Here is a 16645-nt window from a genome sequence, read left to right on the forward strand (position 1 = left end):
AAACAGAAGTTGAATAAGCCACAGGTGGCAAAGCTGGACCATTAAACCAGTACATAAGCCTTGGCAAACAATCCAGTATTGCTTCATGCATTTCAGGTTTTGAATCAAGCAAGACCATTGCCTCACTTCATCCAATCTTTGCAACAATAAAAACCACTGAAATTCACCATGTTGGCCTTATTTGAGTCCCACTTTCCCTTCTAGGAAAACACCTTGTATTGTCTGGCAGACATTAGGGGTGTGTGTGATCCATTAACTTCCTCAGTTCTGAAAATGTTTATCTTCCTTAGTATTAACCAGTTGTACTCATTTTTTTTATTTTTTAACAGAGATTTAGGTCACTTAATTTAAAAACATGTTTTATTCCACCTTTAGAAAGGTAATGCAGACTGTTACCTCAGAAAGCAATAGGATAAAAACCTTTATTGTTCCACCTTTGTCAGAGTTCATTTTCTATAGATATGCATTTTTGTAACATAATTTTGTTACATTAGAAACTTCAGCTCCTTGGAGGCTTAATGTGGAGTAGCAAAAAAAACCTTCAAAACCAATTCAATCCCATGTCTTCAAGTAAGACAGCATTTGGGCACAAGGAATCTCTAGGATTTGAATCAGTTAGATCTTCCACCTCCTCCCTTTCCTGTGTTCTTTGTCCTCATTTCATGCCAAGCTTTCACCAGTGGTTCTCTGTTCTTCCATATGAGCTCGTGGCCATAAGTCACGTACCACCTAGGAAAGAAAGGCATAGTTAAAGTTAACTGTGACCTCTCTTTGCATCTGAAGGAAAACAGGCTGAGCACTGAAACCAAGTAAATACTCACTACAAGAGACAAGATAAACTAAGGCACAATGAACAACCTGCTTGGAAAATGGCAGGTAAGCCACTCATTCTCTTAACTCTAAACTCTAAACAGTTAACTTTGTTGTTCTCAGTCCTGAGAATGAACAGTTTCCATTCCCTTAATTTCAAGCTGTTGTGATTTCTATTTAGAAAGGCATAAAAAATTATCTCCATTTAAAAGACTGTTAAAACAGTTCTTTTGTTTTGCTGATCCTTACTGACAATGCCAAGGAAAAGTGTTCTTTCTTCTCTATATAAATACAACTGCCCCACAAAGAACAACCACGTTCCATTCAAAATTAATTTTCTTCTAGATGCACCTGAAGATTAATCTATCAAAGTGTTCTAGCTTTGTTTATATTCACAGACAATTATGTATGCTAATACATGAATATCAACATAAGTGATTAAGCAATGGAGGTTACAGTAGAGAGGCATGAGGGGAAGCAATCACATGGAAAGAGGTTGAAGGTTCTCTCCCAAGCCAAACTCCACACCTGAGTCCTGAGGAACAAAAGCACTTTTCATGAACCAGCAGCCAGTGAACTGGCCATTCCTTTAAATCTTACAGCTGCTTTCTAAAGCAGGAGGCAGTGTATAGAAAATACTTTGGCCATTGAACATAGGTCCTAAATAAGGCCCTCTTTTAGGGTGAAGTGACCAAAATCATCACTGAGTAGAACAAACAGGTAAAACATATATAGATCAAGAAAGCAAGAAACTTGGCAACTAGACCATTTTTACTACAACTGCTATCCCCTTTTAATATGTGAATCTGCACTACCAATGCAGGTTGTTCCTTCATTACAATGAACAAGCTGATACAGATCCATCAGGACAGAAAGCAGTTATTAGCAAGACTACATCAGATGCATTTGTGATACCAGAGAAGGGGAGAAAGGGAGACTGTACAGCACAGAGCTTACTGACACCAAAGCCAAGGAATAGGAAACTATTTGGTCTACAAGCTAGTTACACTGCCTTTAAGTCTGGCCTAGTGAAATCTCTGGTAGGCTTTTCAAATGCCTACATAAAATATTAAAAAATGCATTTAACAACAGATGTACAATTGGGTAGAAAGGAAAAAATTCAGTGTAGTTGAAACATGGAACAATAGAGAACTGTTTCCTACAAAATTGTTTCTAGTAGTTACTAATTAGGAAGGCTCCCCACAAAGGCAATACAGCAACACTGAAAAAACTGCACTAGAGGCTGCTCAAAGGAATTTGGCCTGAGCTTTTATTAACTCTGTAGCTCCCTGTAAATTGGCAATTAGAGGAAAAACACTGACACAAAGACATTTTTTTAGCTCTTTAAAGTTATTTTAATTTGTCCATTCTGTGTTTAGTGAGAATCTTTTCTGTCCTGTGACTCTTTTCAATGTGCTGGCAAGAGCAGGACAGAGACAGCCAGCCCAGGTTACAGGACCACCTGACATCTAATCCACAATTCTCAGGCAGTTCAGCTCAATTCTTTCAGTTCATCTGTTAACAGTGTTTTTCATAAAAATTTACAGCACTAAAAGAGTAACAATGAGTTGTATTCATTGCTAGTTAAGACAACTTTACAAAAAAACACCCCACACGTCAGCAATATAGGAAGAGAGAAAAACACAGGATTAATTTAAATATAAAACAGTTAGTAAATACAGACTTACATTCCAAAGAGAGCTCCCCCAAGGTGTGCAGCATGGTCAAAAAGTCTCCAGCCTAAAGCAAGCCCTGCAGTGTCAAATGCAATTATGGCTTTTAAAGCCTAGAAAGGAGAGAAGATGGAATGGACAGTCACAGCATAAAATGGCCAATGATTTCTATTCTAGCACAGAGCAAAAATTTGGAATCAAAGAACATCCTATAAATTTTATATCAAAGAAATTACTGTAAAAAATGTTTTTAAACAAGAGACTCGGTCTCCAGCTGTATTGGGCTGTCAAAATACAGATGTGAGCAGCTACAGAATAGTGCAGGGTGAGAGTGTGTTCTTTTCAAACACTCAGTCTCTTCCAATCTTCATTTCTAAAGCTACAAATACATTCCAAACTTGGGTCAGAAGGCAACAGAAATTTATTGAAAGAGTATATGCTATAAAAGACACCACAAAATATGTAATTGCAACATTCTCATTCTCTAATTCTGATGTACCTTAGATTTATGTGCATCTGTGCTCCTGAACACAACCCTCTAGTGGATGGAACATGTGGGGCAGCATCCCTGTTATGTTATCTGATATAAACATTTGTTGGAAGGCAGAAAAGGAGGATGACAGTGAACAACTCATGCCAGAGCAGCATGAACTGCTGGTGTATCATCTTCAGGACACACGAGGCACCCTAACTGTCAATACACAAGACTTCATAAAGACTGACAGATTTAACGCTTGGATGAAATGGTACTTTAGGCAGGATTTCTTTCCTTAAGCATAGGTGAAAGCTCCATTGCTACACTGGCTTGTTTAATTTGAAAGCCCATTACAGTATAGGTAAGGTAGATTAAAGGGGTCTGTAAAGTTGAGATATACAATTATATAGTTGGGCTAAAATCATTCCAATGTTTATACTGCAATAGCTGATACTGCTCTTGTTTTGTTGTTGCAATGAGTGCTTGTTCATGGCAATGCTCTCTGTGGCTCTGCCTGTATTTCTACCCTGACCACCTTTTTTAAGAAAGATGCAGTTAAAGGGTAGCATGCAAAAAAAAACCAAAAACAAAACCAAAAAAAACCCAAAAAATCTCCGGGTCAACTCAAGCAGAAGTGCAAGAAAAACATGAAGGCTACAGCTAAGAATGTTTCTTCAAATCTATAAGCTTCACTTACAAAAAGTATTAAATCTCATGATCTTAGAATGACCTGGCTTAACTGCTTTAAGCAGTAAAACAACTTTAAGCAGCAGACCAAAGATGATTAACTTATTAAAGCAAGTTAAGATATACATGAGAAGCTTTTCTTAAATGTGGCAGTGGATGTGCATAAAAGAACTTAATGAAACAAAAAAAGGAGTCCTAGTACTACACATGAAGACAAGTCTCAGTAGCCTACTTCTAATTCCACAGCATTCCTAAAAGTATCAAAAGATGATATGCAAAAGAGAAGACAAATATTCCTCCAGGGCTGGAATATAATCTCAAGAATTGAAATTCTCTCTTTCTCATCTTGATAATTTTTTCTTTAAAGACCACATACCAGTTTTACATCAGCCTGTTTCAAGTGCTGCTATAAAAAATACCACCCATCAGAAAAAAGAGGATGTGTATGTAGGTTTCCTCACACAGGTAAACCTGACTCCCTCCCAAATTCTTTCACCTCTTGGGATTAGATCTGAAACAGACCCATGGAGGGTGGAATTTAGGATAATTCTGAATTTGTCACACTTCTGTAAAGATTGCGCTGGGCTGCAACAATTCAGAATCAATCCCTGGGACTTCCATGACCCCTCTTCTCTTCCAAAATAAACTTAACAGCTTAGAAACACAGATGAAGAGGACACATGCTCAGATACTGAAGAGGTAGGGGAAAAATGTTTTGAGAGTAGCATCTCTTTCAAGTTCCAAGGCACTTACACTTCCTGCTGTAAATGTGAACATCGGAAGAAGTACGATGGCCAGTTTTGCTTCTGGCATCTTCGTACACACGGCTGCAAGGACAGTCATTATAGCTCCTGACTGGGAATACAGGAAAACACATCAAAGCAAGCTAAGATATTCCATGAGAGTTAATATATTTTTCTGCATGTGAACCTGTTTTCCTTTTGGCTTTTATTTTCAAATCCAGCCCCCTGTGGTAAACCTCAAAGTACAAAGCACCACAGAAAAGTTCAGAATAAAAATAAAACAAGACACTACTATTTAATTTCAATATTTGGAATTATAAACACTGGGGAAAAACATCCTTCAAATCCTCTTATTTAATTACAAAATACCCACTCCCAAATTTAAGGTAATGATTTCTGGAATGTGCTTTTTCCCAAGTAAACCCTAGAAATCTAGGGTCTGTACTAATCAAGCATTGACACATCTGATGAAGGGAATAATTCTGAAGCTTGTACAAAATCAAGGAAAATAACAGATGGACAGGAACAAAAATCTTTTGTCAATGAAACAAGTAATTCCCTGGACTGTACTAAATTGACCATGGGCTTTTGTATCCCTGAAATAATCTCAATGGAAAGGCTCTGAATGCAGTAAACTAATGCAATCCATGGTAATTTCACTAAATTCAGATCAGTAAAACTAAGGGAAAGTAACTTGCTCTAGATATAGTTCATTTATAAGACAAAGGGACAATACACAGATAGCTTTTCCAGAAGTTTTAACTTCAGCACAGCTAAACAGTTTTTCTCATTCTAACAGAATAATGAGAATCTGACTTTGGGCTTTCATCAAAATTATTCAGTATAGTAAACAGAGCCTTTAAAACCTGGCAAATGTCTAGGTTAACTTCAAATTTAATGCAAGTTAAGTGTTTTAAAACATTCTACCACTAAAAACACTTGGAAAGAACTGGCAGCTACAGGAGCTCCTCAGCCTCCCTCACATCATTCATTGGGTGAGACTTGTGGAAGGAGTGCTGCCCTTCCTGCACAGCATGCCCTACAACATCCACTGGGATCACATGCTGAGTTTGATTGTCTGATTATATTATCTCTTTCCAAAGTATTCTATTTTTAATTAGACTAGACTGCTACACAATTATGAAATACCGTTTCTGCAATAAAATTACATAACTGATCTGTTCAGGGACAAGAGCTCCTGCTGTTCTGGACTCATTTACAACCCTCAGCATTAAGTGGTGTTAGTTCTGGGCAGCTGCTGCAGCAGAGGTAACATATCTGAAGAAGAGGCAAGTTGTTGCACAGGACAACTAGTTTGTACCTGGTTACTTGATTTTGGTAAAACTTTTTAGTTTCCATTACCCCAGATATACTCTTGGCTTTTAAAGAGGTTAAAGAATACAGTAGGCTTTCAAATTGGCTTCAAAGATCATTATCAGTTTCTCATATTCCAAGATACTTACAGCTCCAAGGGATGGTTCAAACCTTCCCATGGCCATTTTAGCAACATAACTGACAAAACTGGAGATAACCCCTGAAAAAGAGAAGTTGCTACTGGAAATGATGACAGAAATGCAGACCAGCATCAGAAAGTACAAATTAACTGCCATCTTTTGTCACAAAAATCCCAAGAGATTGTATTAAGAGCTATTTTATTTTGGTAATAAAGCAGGAATTAAAACCAGATACGGTTTTGTCATATTTCAAAGCCCAATATCTTAAACCCACCAAAAATCTGTACAACAGCAATTATGATGCCTTTAGTATAAAGCAATCTGTGTGACTAAAAGCACAGTTTACTTTTATGAACACATATTTATGTTCTTTAAGTGTTGTAAATATATATATTTACCAGCAGAAAGATATACTGCAATGAACTGCTCACAGCCCAGAAGAGAGACAATGCTGCTGGAAAAGCTCCATAGAACATACATGTTTGCTGCCATGTGGAACAGGGAGAAGTGACTAAACGTAGAGAGCAGCAGAGGAGAACACAGGGCTCCTACAAAAGAGAAAAGCAATGCACATAAATAAGTCAGTATTTTAATTTGCTTCAACTTACACATCATGTAGACTAGAAATTTATCAAGAGACACTATAGGCTAATTATGCCTAGATTCTCAAATACAAGCTACGTAATAAATCCAGCAATGAAACAAATTTCAAATTCCAAGCAATGCCTTTTGGAAAGGTAACATACAAAGATATGCAAGTTGTAATAACAGTCTTAGCTACCTACTGGGGATTGTTTCATAGAAAACATTACCTTATGATGTGTCCTATGCTTTGAAAAAGAAAAAAAGCTATTTTATTTATACACGCATATGGATTTTTAATAAATGAGCAGCCATGTGAAATTTGCAACAAAGATGAACTCAAAGAAAAGATAACATTACTTTTTGAAAAAGCTTTCCTCACTGACATGGCAGCCTTGAAAATGCAAACAAGCCAATTAGCAGGTTTGAAGGTCAATATTATTTAAAATAGCAGTGTTTGGGATGACATGCTCAGATCTGGGGAGCAGATATCTTTAGCTTTGGAGTGTGTGGGGGAACTGGTTGAGTTTCCAGGTTTTCAGCAGAAATTAAGAGGATAGCAGGAAATACCTTCCGACACATTTGTCTCCTTGTCCTTTTAATTCTTTTCCCTGCTGTAGAAATGAAACCTCATTTTTCTGCCATTAAATATTACTAAATTTTTTCCCTAGGTTAATATATTCAACACATTTCACACACAGTGAAAGCCAAGTTGGTGCTTGGGTTTGTTTGGGTTTTCTTAACATGACTCAAAGCAGAGCTTTGCAGCAAGGACTCTGTGCACAACCTACAGACTAATACTTGTCTACTGATGAAAGCACAGGTGCATGTGATTGATGATGGTTCTATCTGCATCCCACAGAACATTAAAGGGAGGAAATAATCACATTTAAGTCCAGTTTATGAATGGCATTATGTAGTACAGTTTGGCTGATGTCACTGGGAAGAGTACCTCTCACCTTTATTCAGGCAGGAGCAGTATCCCACTGCATGCAGGAAAAGGCCAGATAGCAGGCAACAGTTTTGATGTTAAAATATTTAGAAAAGTACCAGTTGTCTTTGTTTTAAAAAATCAGATCCATTACTCCTAACATTCTTCCCATCAAACCATTTCCTGCCTAGATGGAATAATGTGTTTGGGCATGACTGAGATAGCCTGTGGGTGATGGAGCTCCAGGTAAGCCACATGCCACCTGAGCCTTCTGCATTGTCATCAGAGATTCTATTATATCTCTGTGTAGGAAAGCCATGCAAATTATTGTTCACTTACTGGAGGATGGATTTGAGGTGAAATATGTAAACATAATCCGTCGCATGCCAGGCAGTCTCCACAAACAGAATACAAAGACATTTGCAGCTATAATACCTATCAAGAGGGGAAATGAAAGTATAAAAGCAAATTATGAATGCAGTACACCATAATGTTTAGTGAAAGCAAGTATTTAAAAAGGCAGATTGTGGAATTGTAATTTTTCTTCACAATTCCATTAAAGGCAATATCCACTTTTTACTTTGTATACAGTTTAGAAAAAGCAATGAAAAACACTGAAAGCTACATTTATATAGTGAAAGTCTTTCAGAAAGGTAACATTTAATTGCAACTGTTCTAACATACAGTGTAATGAATCCAACAGTCCAGAAAGATCTGTGCTGAGAAGGCTCAAGCTATGGTTTCCAACTGCTATATTCTATTGCAGAATCAGTGAAACAGGAGGCAGCTAAGAGGTCCCATTTCCTGCCCCTCTTGCTGTTTATTTCCAAATGACACCAATCTACTGCACAGTTGCATTTAACTGCACAAGAGAAGAAGACTGGGGGAACCATACAAGTACACAGTACACATCCTGTTCATTTCTGGAGAGGGGCTTTGGTTTTGAGAAAATTGTAAAGTTGAATTGGCATTGCTAATGCACAGTGACCTTTGGGAGACAGCAAATGCACATCATTTTACTTCAGAGATGTTATTGCAATCTTACTTTACTTTGAGTAAGAGTGTAAATTATTTGAAACATAATGAAAATGTATTATTTCTTGTTTAAAGTGCCTCCTCTATTTCTCTCCAAGCATTTAGGTATTTATAATGTTTTATAATAGCTGGAAACATTAAAGGTGAAAATAACTGTTAAATGGCAAAGAAATAGCATTTAAGTAACCTTACACTAACAACCTGCTAATACAGATTCAGTAAATAGTTAATGTAGAATATGTAGCAGGAGATAGGGCTCAGCTATTGGATTCAAATCAAGTTCTCATCAATTTTGTTTCACACATTACATTTATCTTAGGGATTTCAGCTAGCATTAGGCTAACCAATCAAAACTACACTATAACCAAAGGAAAGCTCAAAGGCTATTTTTTTGCTACTTTTCCTATGTCATACTGAAAACATGTAACTATTAGGTAATTTAATTCCTACCTTTCAGTGGAATATATACACACATTACTTCTAAAAGCATTTGCTGGTTTCCATAATTTGTGAGAAAAATATTGCTGGGGGAGGATTCTACTTAATTCTCCACACCCTCTCACAAAGATGCACAGGAACTTTTTTAAGGCATACAAAAAATAGTTTGTGAGAAGGAAGTGTAGCAGAAATAGTGTATGTGCAGGTGTAAATTTACACATGCTTTGCACTCAATAACCTAAACATGGTATGAAAGCCATCTGTTTTAATATACTGTACCTGTTTGCCATATTTCTCTTCCTGTGAATGTCTAATACTTGTAAGCTAACACAAACCTGTCACAGTCCGCTGACCCTCAGTCAGGTTATTCCACCAGCTGTTAACCTGAAACAGAATTGTTGTCCATCAGTGCCACCCTGAAGCACTTGCAATTTCAAAAACAGACATGTAAGTTTATGAATTTTTAAGAGTGGAAGGCATTTGTTTGAAATCTGTGAAGTAAATCAGTTTCAATTTTTTTTTACTTCTGATTACTTTAGCTTTTCTAGTTGACATTTTCCTTATTGAAGAACAGCTATCTACCCTCCTTTTCATAAAATACCCCAATATGGATGAAGAGTTTCTTCAGAAAGAATGAGGTTATATCCTTTTACACAACTCCAATGGGTTTATCCTGCTTGCATTAAACAAAGATATAGCCCATAATGCTGACTTTAGCAGATTAGCCAAAGTTAGCATAAATCCTGCCTCGACTAAGCCTCACCCTAATGCTGTCTAACATCACACCACCCACCTTTGAGTGATTCCACTTTTGTGCCAGGATCACTTTTGCAGAGGTGGCTCACAAGATGTGGAATCCATTCCCCCTTGCGTCCAGTTCACCCAGCCCTCCTCCAAGTTTAAAACCTCTGAAAAAGTTTATTTTGAGTGCAGTCAGCCCACAGATAAATTGCACCCCCCTTTCCCTTCCTCAGCTTTTGTAACCATTTTGGACGAGTATTTTCCAACCGTATTGATGGGGACACTGACATAAAATTATCTGCAGGTTGAAGGCAGGGGATGTAATGCTGTATGAAACAAAGTATTCACTATTTACATGAAAGTAACAGCTTCATTGCATTTTTTGTTTCACTCTCTGGCAGAGGATATTCTTCAGTCAAAGAACACAGAACAGACATTTTTCTAAAACACAAGGATTACATGCCCTCAGAAACAACGAGGTGAATCCTGAACTCTTAGAAATAGAACTTACCCACTGAAGATGGGGATTGGGAGTTTAAGCCTATTAACAGGACAGTTTAGTTTTCTTTTTTGGATAGCTAATCACCAGATCTTCCCCTTCAGGTTTTGAAGGAAAACAAAAGTATAAAGGCATAATTATTTAAAATATTAAGTGCTGATCATAATCTCCCCTGCAGTTCATACACACCAAGCAAGAAAGCAGGCTGGGATAAAAGTAATATTCTTTCTAGCAGCTTGTACATGGTTCTGTGCTTTAGATTTTTGACCAAGTCAGTACTAATAACACTAATGTTCTACATTTTGGTGAATGGTGTTTGCACCACATCAATATCTTTTGCATTTCTGGCTCTGCTGCTGCAGGCTGCAACAGGTTGGAAAGGGACACAACCAAGCAAATGACCTGAACTAACCAGAGATACTCCCTACCAAATAATATCATCCCCCCAAAAGAGGCAATTTCAGGAGCTTTAACATTTTTTTCTCATGAACCGGTTGGGCACCGGTCTTTCCACAGGAGATTGAGTGACAGCCTATGCATCACTTGTTTCCTTCTCTCTTCTCACGCTTACTAAACATTTTTTTGACCTTTACCCCCAAGTTTTTGTGCTTTTCTTCATCCCCCAGCCCACTGGGTTTTTGTGGAGGCTGTGAGCAAGGAGCCACATGGAGCTCTGCTGCTCACCAGGGTTATCCAACATGCTCAGTTCCACAGCAGTGCTGGTGTGCTCCATACACATTAGAAAAACACCTCCTGTGTGTCCTGCCCAGGATCCCGAGTCTCTCCAGCTCCATGCTCAGCCCTACTTCCCTTGGACAAGCAGACCTGAAAGAGTATCAAGCCTGGTCTATCACCAGCCAGTAGTAACCTTGAAACAAATGCAAACATCCATGAGTATTTAGGTTAGTTTTAAGTATACCTAATTAAAAACTAAATGACTGATACTTTTGCGATGCCAACTAAATTTATAACAAATCTCGCAGCACTTATTTTGTTCTTGCTGCCCAAACTCAAAAGTACTTGTGTGGAAATATCAGCTCTTAAAGTAAAAAAGCCCTCTAAAACCTCGTATTTTTAAGGGTTTAGAGGCTGAAAATACAAATGTATTTCAGAAGCCAGAGCTCTGAAAAGTCTTAACCATAAGATTGAAAACGTAATCCATAATTTAAGAAATTAAGAATTTAATCTAGTTCTGTCCTCTGGGAAGTCACGTTCACTTTTGAGAGCACTTAAGATACAGCAAGAACATTTGTTGGGGGTTTCTTCATGGTGAAAAAGCAAACTGTACCTAGTTTAGAGGAACAAATTCTTACTACAAATCTCTCTTTCCTGTAGCTATGGGTGGTATTTTTCTCTATTTTTCCACTACAACTTTTGCAGTGATATTGAGTTACAGTTTTCTAGAACTAACTCTGTCAGTTTTCCTTGCAAGTCAATTTATCTACTGTAATTTTTTGAGAAGCCAATATTTCTCCAAGTTCCAAATTAGAAAAACCAGGACAAGTATCTGTTGCACAAACGATGTGCACACCAGAGGAAAGATGCGGCTGTGCCTCGCAGTCCCGCAGGGATCCGCTCCCGTGCGAGCAGCCCGGGCCTGGCTCTGTGTACCTGCTTTCTGAAGTCGCCTCTCTTCTGCGGCCGCATTTTATCCATCCAGTCCGCTCGAGCTTCCTCAAAGTAGGTCTGGACACGCGACTTGAGCGACTCATACTGCCAGATGGCGGCGGAGCCGAAGGCCGAGCCTGTGAACTGGGCAATAGCGGACAGAGGCTCAGTGACCGCTCCACCCCCAGGCCCTGGCCGAGGGCACATCCCGGGCTAATGCCGCACCCCGAGCGCTGCGAGCACGGCAACCGGACCTGAGGCACCGCTCACCAACAGGACTCACACCATGACAGGGTCCTTAAGGCTGAAAACTTCTTTAGGAGCAGTAACTCCAAATGTCAATCCAGCACCACCACCGACTTCACCACGTCCTCGAGTGCCACATCCACGTGTTTTCTGAACACTTTCAGGGATGGGAACTCCACCATTGCTCTGGGCAGCCTGTTTCAACACTTTGCAACCCCTTCTGTTATTTTTTTTTTTTTTCCTAACATCTAACCTAAATCTTTCCTTGTGCATCTTGAGGCCATTTCCTCAAGTTTACTCAAGTAAATCATCCAGTGTCATCGGATGCTTTATCAAAAAGGCTCACAAACAAAACTGGTCAACGAAATGACTAAGTTCACCGAAATGGAATGAAACTGGAATACCTTTACAATATTTCCATTGATTTATCTGAAGTTACTTTGCATTAGCTCAGTATAACGCCACGGTATTTGGCCAACAACCTTGCGTTAATTCTAAGGTACTGAGAAGCGAAGTCCAAGAAGGAAGCATTCCCCTGAGAAAGATGGGATACGGTCCTTACCGACCCGCTCCCCGCAGCCGGGTACAGCACCCGGCCCGCAGGAGCCACTTACCCCTACGGTGAACAGGAGCGGTTTCACCAGGCGGCGCGGCGAGGGGCGGCCGGCGGCCGCGGTGGGTGAGGGCGGGCAGAGGCTGCGGCGCGGGGACGGCGCCACAGGCCGCGCCTCGGCGGCGGCTGCCGGGGGCTCCTCGGGCGCGGCCGCGCCCGGCGGAAACCCCGCCGCGGCTGCAGCAGCAGCACCGCCAGCCTGCGGGAGAAACGCGAACCGTCAGCACCGCCCGCCCCAACAGCCTCTTTCCTCCCTTACACTCCCTGCCCCGTGCCGTGCCGGCAGTACCTGTGCGGCCGCGGACCCCCGGCGCGGGCCCAGCACCGCCACGCCATGTTGGCGCCTCCCCGAGCGCTTCCGGGGCAGCCGGGCGACATCTTCCCGCCGATGGCGGAGGAGCCGCTCGGTCACCGCATGGCAAAGGGCGGGCGCGGCTCCCCGCGGCTCCTCGGCCGCTCCGCACGGAGGGTGGACGGGTGCCAGCTCGGCTCCCGGTGCCGGCGCCGGGGCTCAGCGGGCAGCGCCGCCGGGTCGGAGCCCTCCCGGGGCCGCCATATCGGGTGGGTGGGGCCTGCTGTGCCGCCATGATGAGCGTGGCAGCGCCTTCACCGCCGCGGCCCCCTTGGTCAGCAGTGCTGGTGCCGTGAAGCCATGGGCTGCCGAGACTTCACAGAATCACAAAATATGCTGAATTGCACGAGACCCACAAGGGTGCAACGTGAGCCATCGAGTCCAACTACTAGCTCCGCACAGGACCAGCCCTAAGAATCCCACAATGTATCCCTGAGTGTTGTCCAAATGCTCCTTGAACCCTGACAGGCGTGGTAATGTGTCCACTTCCTTGGAGAGCCTATCCCAGTGACCAACCACCGTCTCAATGAAGAACCTTTTTCCAATATCCAACCTAAACCTGCCCTGACACAGCTTCAGGCCATTCCCTCTGGTCCTGCCACTGGGCACCACAGCTCAGTGCCTGCCCCTCCTCTTCCCCTCAAGAGGAAGTCGCAGACTGCAATGAGGTCTCTTCTCAGTCTTCTCCAGGCTGAACAGACCAAGTGTCCTCTGCCTCTTCTCATTTGGCTTCTCAAGGCTCTTTTCCATCCTTGTGGCCCTCCTTTGGACACTCAAATAGCTTGATGTGATTTTTCTATTGTGGTGTCCAGAACTCCCCCCCAGGACTCAAGGTGAAGCCATCTCTGAGCAGAGCAGACTGGAACATTCCCACTCTGGCCTGACTGGCGATGCTGTGCCTGCTGCCCCCCAGGACACAGCTGGCCCTCCTGGTTGCCAGGTTACTGCTGATTCATATTCAACTTGCCACTGAGCAGGACCTCCAGGTCCTTTTCCGTGGCACTGCTTTCCAGGGTCTTGTTTCCCACTTTGTAGGTACATTGAGGTTGTACCATCCCAGGTGCAGAATCCAGCACTTTCAAAAGAAATTTCACACAGCTGATGATTGCCCAGCCCTCTGATTTCTCAAGGTCTCTCTGGAGGGCTGATTTGTTGTACTGCTCTCCAGAAGCCTTATGGAATAGGCAGAGTCTGTTTCCTCCTAGCCCACAGCAGCCCTGGAGGTGAGGTGGAGGCTGGAGCTGCTGCCTCAGCGCTGCCTTGCTCCCTGTGTGGCTCCACATCACCTTGCCACACCTCAGCACCTTCCCTCCCTGGGCTCCTCCACCCTGCCCCACGTCACCTCACCCCACCCCACCTCACCTCACCACCTGGCTGCTCCAGCAAAGGGCTGCTGGATGACCAGATTTCCACCCCGCCACCTCCTTCCAGGTTCTTCCCTGTATCTGTATCAAGAATAGTTTAGCCAGCAGGACCAGGGAAGTGATCATCCCCTGTACTTGGCATGGGTGAAGCCACACCTCAAGTTCTGCATGCAGTTTTGGCCCCTCATTTTAAAAAGGACATTGAGGTGCTGGAGCCTGTCCAGTGAAGGGCACCAAGGCTCGTGAGAGGTTAGAAAACTTGTCTTATGAGGAGTGGCTGAGGGAGCGGGGGCTCTTTGGTCTCCAGGAGCTCAGGAGGGACCTCCTTGCTCTGTACAGCTCCCTGGCAGGAGGCTGTAGTGAGATGGGGCCGGTCTCTTCTGCAGTGTCTGCGGTGAGAGGACCAGAGGAAATGGCTTTAAGCTGAGGTGGGACATTCAGATTAAATATTAGAAACATAATTTTTTCTGTTCAGGAGGTCAGGCATCAGAACAGGTTGCCAGGGTGGTGGTACAGGTGCTCAAAAGGCATCTGGACCTGGTGCTGGGTGATGTGGTCTAGTACGGTAGGGGGTACAGTAGCAGTGCTGGGTGGACAGTTGGACTGGATGATCTGAAAGGTCTCTTCCAACCTTGGTGACTCTATGATTCTGTAGTTACCCACACATGCTTGAGCAGGTGCCACAGTTGCCCCCTGCTCCTGCTCTCTGAAACTGTGCTGCTCTTTCCAGCACCATCTCCATGCCAGCAAAGCTCTGCAGGGCTGGAGAGCTGTGTTAGCAGAGAACAGTCTGCTGTACACACCGCCAGCCTCCTGAAATTAAATGGGAAAATAAACAGATGTTTGCTTTGAAAGTAGCTTGTAAATCTGAAGAAGTTGTGTGCACCTTCCTGGTTGCCTGTTTTGCTGTGGAGACACTCATGGGACATCTAAGCCACCTACACAATGCCAGTCACACCTGGGCCACCAGACAGAGTGCAGAGCTGCCAAAATCCAGTAGCAGAATAAACAGTGGTTTATCTCAAGGGTGCACGTGGACAACGAGAGGCAGCAGTCACGTATTGCAGCAGGAAAAGTTCTGCACGGGTGCGAGGAACATGCTCCACAGGAGGGTGTTGTGCAAATTCCAGCTCTGGAGACTGCTCTGTTGTGACTGGATAAGGCTTGGGTGACCTGACCCATCAGTGAAACTCTGCTTTAGTGGGAAAATGGCATCTGTGTGGCCCCTTCCAACCCAAGTTATTTTGTAGTACGTTGTGTGAAGGCTAAGTTAATAACAAGTTGAGAGTGATCTGCATATTGTAATTGCAAGTGGCTATAAGACTGATTAGGTTATTAAGATGTTATGACAACTTCAGGAGCAAAGTTACAAAGTCATTCTTTGGAAGCGTTGGAAATGACTTAACATTGTTCCTTTTTTTTTTTTTTCTTACCTTTTTTTCCCCCCACTAACCAGCCTTCTCACCCCAAGGTCAGGCTCTGACCAGAGAAAACCTCTGTGAACTGTGGTGGGAAACCGCTCTAAGTGGCTTAGTACCATATTTAAATTGGCATTTTATCTTTTTCTGATTGTGCTGCTGGCCATGGGTCAGCCTCAGAATGTGCCGGAACTGAGAAGTGATTAGTGGGTACAAAGACATATATTGCTGATGTTAGAAATGTCTATATACTAAAGAAACTTGTAATCAATGCTCTTTCTCTGTTTTTCTATGTAACAAAATGATAAAGAAGTAAAAGAGATTTTTAACTTTCCATTTTAGACACTTTCACCAGTCAATTTTACTTCCAAAGACCTTATCAGGAGTAATTTGTTTATTTAAGTGACTTCAATATTTTTCTTTGTTAACCCTTCCTGCACTGTGTTCAAACCACATACATTTTATCTGTGCTGTTTTTAATGTTACAGTGATCCTTTTTGCTCCCCCAGGGTTTGTTTTTATCACATTACAGCTCTTACTTGCATATAGCCTATGTGTGTACTTTGTGAGGGATGATGCTCTGGACCTTGTGTATTTATTCATGTTTGGTTTATAGTCATTCTCCTTTGGATAGTTGCAATGCATATTTGCTATCAGCTGTGCCATCACCTCAATCTTATAAATATGACACTGTGTGACAGCTGGTACAATCAGGTCCTGTAGGGTAAGGTGTCCATGGAAGGGGTTGAAAGGGGATGGATGTGCATGCACCTTCCTGGATGCCTGTTTTGCTGTGGGACAAGGGGTCCCACTCAAGGGGTGAGTGAGGGTGGCTCCTTGAGAAAGAGAAAGGCAAAGAGAAGAGGAACTGCAGCAGCAAAGTGGCTGCAGAGCTGTCCAAGGCTGCCAGACCTCTTTAGGCTGGGAGCCTGGGAGGTCTGTCCTGCTTTGAGCCGTGGCTGCAGGCACAAACAGT

At 42.3% G+C, this 16645-nt stretch overlaps 1 protein-coding gene across 3 annotated transcripts; it reads right to left on the reverse strand.

Annotated features, from left to right (window-relative positions):
• Window positions 1-392: 392 nt before the first annotated feature.
• Window positions 393-12651, reverse strand: PARL (presenilin associated rhomboid like). 3 transcript variants are annotated; one of them, XM_014258409.2, is made up of 9 exons: window positions 12537-12651; window positions 11680-11820; window positions 9164-9212; window positions 7695-7790; window positions 6241-6390; window positions 5852-5922; window positions 4399-4500; window positions 2499-2596; window positions 393-729 (listed from the first exon to the last, which is right to left on the reverse strand). In XM_014258409.2, exons 2-9 carry the CDS (start codon window positions 11722-11724, stop codon window positions 612-614), a joined length of 729 nt encoding a protein of 242 aa, XP_014113884.1. In that variant the 5' UTR covers window positions 11725-11820; window positions 12537-12651; the 3' UTR covers window positions 393-611. The 3 variants fall into 3 exon arrangements, with proteins under 3 accessions (XP_014113884.1, XP_087917263.1, XP_014113886.1); XM_088061137.1 differs by lacking the exon at window positions 12537-12651 and adding an exon at window positions 9622-9736 and having other exon boundaries at window positions 11680-11816; XM_014258411.2 differs by lacking the exon at window positions 12537-12651 and adding an exon at window positions 9622-9736 and having other exon boundaries at window positions 9108-9212; window positions 11680-11816.
• Window positions 12652-16645: the final 3994 nt, after the last annotated feature.

Source organism: Pseudopodoces humilis, chromosome 11, assembly GCF_049639895.1.
Source record: "Pseudopodoces humilis isolate 2021_Gansu_Grassland_sample_001 chromosome 11, ASM4963989v1, whole genome shotgun sequence".
Lineage (NCBI taxonomy): Eukaryota > Metazoa > Chordata > Aves > Passeriformes > Paridae > Pseudopodoces > Pseudopodoces humilis.

Coding starts and splice junctions, on each gene's coding strand:
- PARL (XM_014258409.2), bottom strand. CDS start 11,724: ATGGATAAAATGCGGCCGCAGAAGAGAGGCGACTTCAGAAAGCAG. Junction 9,213..11,679: donor GAGGCGACTTCAGAAAGCAG/GTACACAGAGCC, acceptor ATTCTGTTTCAG/GTTAACAGCTGGTGGAATAA. Junction 4,501..5,851: donor TTGAACCATCCCTTGGAGCT/GTAAGTATCTTG, acceptor CTGTATTCCCAG/TCAGGAGCTATAATGACTGT.